Below are 6367 nucleotides of genomic sequence, written 5' to 3'. Positions count from 1 at the left end.
GCGATAGTGGAATACATGAACTGCATAGGTACCCTGTTGTTAGACCGGTCATGTCCTTGCTCGGTGTCATCTGTCATGTTTCGCAAAATTCAACGTTGAGCTCCGTCAATCGTCAATCGCTATTTTATAGGCTTCCTTAGAGAGCTTTTTCAGTTCATTTACTCGAGATTCTTCGCAGTAAGACCCTGCCAATTTACGCAGCGACCGGTGCAATTTTGAGGTCGAGAAGCCGCGGAACGCTAAGTATTAAGGATAAAGTTATAAGAAGCTATGGCTCTCATACGAAAATAGCAACCCGAAACAAATAAATCAGTTAACCAGTGTCAGTAGTCAATTACAAAAATAGAGCGTATCACAAATCGAAATTATGCCATTATGCCGCTTTCTCCGAATTACATTACCTCGGATATCGCTACTATCGGCTATGTTAGCAGGCAGACACGATCCCGAGAGGGCAGAATGTGATTTGGCTAAGGTCTGTTGCACATGAAGCTGACTACTTCCGTAATAAATTAGGTCGTCTCCACAGAAGACAACTGACGCCACAGTGCTGGGCCCGTGTATCTGGTCAAGTAGATTTTTAAGTAAAATTTAGAAAAGAAAACGGCTTAAGAGATCATCCTGAATGTCTCCTGTAGTCTGGGTAAATGCTGGCAAGTCGGTGACTTCATCACTTATTGTCACCCCGTTCTCCTAAATCAACCACGTTCAGCAAAACGTTAACGTTGGCAAGAATGGTTAATGCTAAATTCCGTAAGGCGGAGTCGATGGCTACTTCGAAGACCACAAACACTGCGCAGGTATATTGTTTAGAGCTACTTAGAATTGAAATCGGCAAGTAGGATCTTGCAGATCACGTCGATCGAATGACCTTTCTTTAATCCGTTGCCTTTTCACGACAATAAATACTACCACTATTTTTTTCTCTGTATATATTCACACCTGTTGCATGGTACATATTGATGGCGATCGTGAACTGCGAAACCGGACTTCAGTTACCCGCCCCTATTAGTCTTATGTTATAGGTATGTCACGCGTAAAACTCTGTTATCGATACTGTTGTGTAAAATACTCGACTACGTCAGTAATGATTGTCCTCATTCCGATAAAGTACTTTATTACTATTAAGAATAAGTATTCGTCATTTTTTATTAGTACTTTTCTTAGTAAATAGTTACCCAGTTTTGTTACCTCATATCAAGCAATTACGAAGGCGGATTATCTTTTAAGTGCATTATCCGAAAAGCAGCAAGTAGGTATAATTACTAATAACAGGCGGAGACTAACATAGAATGCCTCACCAATGCAGTGATTTGGAAAACCTTAAGTAGAACAAACGTTGTTGATTCGAGAATTATATATCATAAAATGTTTGCAGTTCTGATGTATTGATTTTAGATATTCAAACTTATCTTTAGCGGCTTATAGGGCTTGCTTTACTGGAATCAATTTCTTCAAGTGTATTCCAGCTTACAGGTTACAACATCTACGATTTTTGTTTTCGAACTGGTCTTGGTCCTTCTTATCTTGGTCCCTTCTTGTACTTGCGGTGTTTTTTTGAATCAATTCCGCGACCAAAAGCTAACAATTAGATGTCAGAGAAACCGAACGCAAGTGGCAAGTACGTAATATGGACAAAGCTGCCTAAATGTTTCCAGCTTCACATCTGGTACCGCCGCTAACCATAGCTTCTGATGGCTGGGCACTCCAGATACGAAATGAAATGTGTTTACGCCCTGTGTTGAAGCTAGACCATCTTACATGTCTTCAACTATAGTAGGCGAGAATTTTACCGTTACACCTCTAAATGCTATCACGAGGGCGAGTGTAGAAAGGTATAGCCTCGTACCAGCAAACCGATAAAAATATGCTTGTATTAAGCTTTCTAAATCAAGACCTATATCTTCAATGTCCGTTCATTGTTGCTGAAACAACTCGGCTTGATTTACATTAAAGTTAACTAGCAAAATGTATATGAGTCGCTTACTTCGAGTAACGCTATAATTCCTGTTTCTAGCAATAATTCTGTTAGAATACCTAAATTTAATTTTAAATTTAAATAAAAAGCGTGAATTCAAATAAGACAGGAATGGTTACTCTTTCATTTATGTTAAGACCGCCCAAAAATATTGTACCGGAAAGCCTTTTTCTTTTTTCCAAAATTCCCGGTAACTTCATATGCCTCCTTCATTGCTAATACTGTGACTAAAAAAAGGTATATGAAAGAGCTTACCGAACGTTAGACTTACCTGTCCCGTACATCTATTTAAAAGAATAAACCTAAGGTAATTTTGTCGCTGATCAGGCTGGCGAAGTGTTTCGCTTGGATTGCTTTCGGCGTTTGTGAGAATTTATTATTTAGAAAAAAACAAATTATAGAAAAATGTATTATTGATTGCTATATCGACATTACATCAAGACAAGAATCTTTTGTTATGTCAGTTGACCCTGCGAATGAAGCTTGACAAATCATCCAGCAATTTAGGAGTACGATATATATATATATGTGCGTTCGGAATCATATCGTAGACGGTAATTACAACTTTTCTTATTTCCATAGCCTGGTCTGACAAAGAAAATGTAAAACTTATCTGTAAGAAATATCGTATCCAGAATTGAAAACTCAGAAATTCGAAACACTTATGCTACTTGCCTGGTACAAATGGCCTACTTGGTACAATTCCCTGACAACTATCATGCAGGTCGCTTCCGATACTAACCTACTATAATTTGTATGGTATATTATTGGTTTTTATTACTCGTATGTGGATTAAATAATGCAAATGCGTGTTAAAATGCTAAAGTAGGCAACAGATAATCCGTTAGCAACAACCAAGATAAGACAGCTAAAACGTATGGATGCATATAGAACCTATGTCAAGGATACAGTGAGGTATGGTAACGGCGTTTTATAGAGGATCTGTTTTTGAAGTCTTGGAATTTTCTACGAAGTGCGTTAATTGTTGCTAGGCGCCAGTTGATCGATCTCTAGAGCTAGCTAAGAAAAACACGTCATGGTCCTGCATAGGAATGGTACAAAATACTTAGAAGAGGTGGCGTGTTCACCCAACACAACAGCTAGCACACCTCTTCCTAGCGGAATCACATTTATTGTTTTGTTGTGAATTATCCATCTATCTTTCCATATCTATATATATTTATATATAGAGTTAATCCCATGCCCCCTTTTTATTGTCTTTTTACAAGAGCTACGCATTCATATTGTCAGCGTTCTTTTGGACAATGTTCCTGTTATCGCTTGCATGTAAACGTAATATATTCGACTCAATTGAACCGTTATAGAACAACTAAGCGTTGAAACTTCACCGCCATCGCCACCACCGCCGTTATCGTAACTTTTCTTTAATAACTGTATTTAGTTATTGTCTTCGACCCCTTCTCAGTCTTCATAATTATGTATGTCAATTGATTCAGCATCGGTCATCAATACCGTACACACGCTGCCAGTCGCCCGAGTCTCGATACAATCCTCCGACGCTGCCTCATTGTTTCACAATTAATGTATAATGATGACAAACATTACCTATCAATAAGCTTCGTTCCTTTCGGCTTTTTCTATTATCTTGTACAAGCGTATTAGTGTCATGTCGTAGGTCCTTTCTGTAGTGGACTATGTATATCTACTGATTACATCACGGTTAAACTTGTAGAAAACGTAAGGTGCAACAAAGCCTTACGTTTGAACGATATGTCCACCACTGCGTACTAATGGTAATAATTACATCCAAAGATATTGTTCTATGCATATACCCAGATTTCATTTCATCGGCAATGATGTCTCCTATGGCTCTCTGCTGCGTATAATCCCAAGAAATTTCATGCTTCTTAACCTATTAAACTGGGCTTTCGTATCAAGAAACCAAAAAGACAACCGGATTGACGTAAACAATCGTAATGAGGGAGGTCCACAGATTCCTGTTCTAGGTTAGACGATGAATCGACCTCACCTTCGCCCGCCCAACTCACCATACGTATCAATTATTATGTGTGAATGATGATTATGTTTCTTAGTCACCTTTCGTTCACACTTTCATCCGTCACGTCACGCGTCTAGTAAACTTTGTGAAAGAAAGTCAATCTGCATAACCCATATATATATATATATATATATATATATATATATATATATATATAGCCCTCAAATTATGTGTAGTTGCTTGCTTGAGATCTAATTGTACATTCGGACGTTGCAGTTATAGCGTTGCCATCGCTACACTGTTGACATTCACCGCATAGAATCGACGCAGCTTATCGAATATCGAGCTTATCCACAAAATGTTTCGTACTACTTGCTGCTAATGTTACGCCGCAGCTTGGAATAAAAGCGAGGCACACGCGCACCTCATATCATCACAACAAGTGTCCTCGTTCCCATCCGTTATGATAATATTAGTAATAATCTTTTCTTCCAATTTCTTCCCATCAGCCGACGTGTCCGACACACACTAACTATACGGAAAAGTGACTTCGGAATGTGAAGTTCTCTTATGTAATCAATTACGTCAGTCCTCTAATGTTTTAACCCGCCCTGCTGCTATAGAAAGTCATATCGTCAACGCAAGGCTCATCTTTGGTAGATGGTAGCCCACCTACTCGCCCTCTCTTTTTCCCTCTCGCTCGCTCGTTTTCCTCCACTTGTCCGCCGGCAGTTATAGCGAGAGATGTAGGGAATAACTTCAGCATGATGATAATAATAATAATATTATTATTCATACTATTTAAACACTCGAAGAAGTGTACAATTGTGAGGTGTAAATAGTACGACAGCAATGAGTATGTGGCATTATTGTACTCCCAGACCAAAAGTAATTACCGACGAGCGTAGATGGCGGCGTGATCGTTTGCTTGTTACACAGCCAACATCATTGTGCTTACGCCGCCGTTATTATGGCGGTATCTGCTTTGATCTGCAACAAACGGCGAATATGACTGAATTGAACTATCGAAATCTACTTTGCCGCATACAAAATAAATTATTAGGGACCATAAAGAAAACGAAAGTATGTAATATATCAAGACGCCTTGTGGGTTGCCAGAAGTATGTATCTAGCATAAGCGTCGGATGACGCACCACAGACATTGTATTAGAGGGACGTATCCTCAGCCGCCTATGCCTGTGCATATTAGACGTTCACTTATGATTGTAATAGATATTAATCGACTATTATTGCGGTAAAATTTTTTCCACCAATAGTCAATGAGAAAACTGTATGCAGGAGACTCAATAACATCGCTGTAATGCTCACGAAAAGAGACAGCGTTTTTCATGCAAACAGTGTGTAAGTATCCTTTACAATAATAGGTTCGCTGTTTGAGAGAACCCTCTGAATCGGCGCAAGTCGCACATGGTGTTCCAAAGCCAGCCATACCTTCAACCAATTGTTCGTTGCAAAACTATTGCTCCAAATCACGCGTATATGTCCTTGATTATGCTGTCGGGCCATCCTGTCAAACTGCATCCGTCTGTGTCACTTGTTTACTAAATGAAGGCAGCGATGACCACACGGATTGAGCCCCTGACAATTCTTCGGAACTAACTCTGCTATGCTGACAGAGCTGTACAGGGCAGTCCATGGCAGGTTGTAGTTCAAGGGCTGAACTACATACTGTGTATACCTAACGTCTGCTCATAAACATGCGATCTATTTCACGCAAAGGAAACCGCGAACTTTCGTAGTAAATGTCTCAAAAGCGGTGCGGAACTTTACGCGGTTATGTCGGTCAGGCACCATTTGCACACTTTCGGTGAGTTGTGAAAATGCCTCGGCAAGCCGCTGCTTCAGCGCTTCGTCAGTCTGAGAATTAACCATCGATTCGACCAATTCTTTGTAGAGGTTCTGTAAAAGACGCAATAAAGAGTACATTCTACGTTAAATTTGAATTGAACTAGTGACGCAGACAACAGCCAAACATGAAGCATTTTGCTCAGCGAATATCCATGGGAAGGTATGTTGTGGCACGCGTCTGCAATTGAATTCATAGGACAGTAACTATATAAATTGCAATGGAAGAGAAATTAACATGAACGTACTGGATAACAGCACATGAGAGGGAAGACAGCGCTGCCTGCCATCGTAGTCAGATCGGAGTCAAGTGGTTGTAGAAGTGTCATTTCGAGAATTAACCGCAGGAATGGTTGCATTAGCTGGTGGACGACTGGTGGAGTCTGGCCCTGTGATTGAATAATGTTTAGTGCAAACCCGGATACGAAATCAAGGCACGAAGATGCCACATCTGGCGTGAAGTCTGTTAAGCCAAGATGGACAGTACCAAAGATGTTCACCAGCAGGGGTTCAGGCAGCTAAAAAAAGAAAGCATAATTTTACTGGTAGTGTAAGAAGTGCCC

General features: G+C 40.0%; 1 protein-coding gene across 2 annotated transcripts in view; it reads right to left on the bottom strand.

Annotated features, from left to right (window-relative positions):
- Positions 1-3018: 3018 nt before the first annotated feature.
- The window catches only part of LOC111267068 (exportin-4), a 14722-nt gene continuing 11373 nt past the window's right edge, over positions 3019-6367 (bottom strand). The window contains exons 13-15 of one of the 2 annotated variants that reach the window (XR_002684395.2): positions 6053-6322; positions 5391-5858; positions 3019-4928 (exon numbers count right to left, since the gene is read on the bottom strand). Coding sequence is in view for 1 of the 2 variants with exons in the window: in XM_022845041.2 (XP_022700776.1) it covers positions 5664-5858; positions 6053-6322 (465 nt within the window). In the remaining variant the exon portion in view is untranslated. Of the gene's footprint in view, positions 5859-6052; positions 6323-6367 lie in introns of both variants that reach the window. The other variant, XM_022845041.2, reaches the window with a different exon arrangement.

This window comes from Varroa jacobsoni, unplaced genomic scaffold, assembly GCF_002532875.2.
Source record: "Varroa jacobsoni isolate VJ856 unplaced genomic scaffold, vjacob_1.0 scaffold_1143, whole genome shotgun sequence".
NCBI lineage: Eukaryota > Metazoa > Arthropoda > Arachnida > Mesostigmata > Varroidae > Varroa > Varroa jacobsoni.
This window is presented reverse-complemented; position numbering and strand designations above follow the sequence as displayed.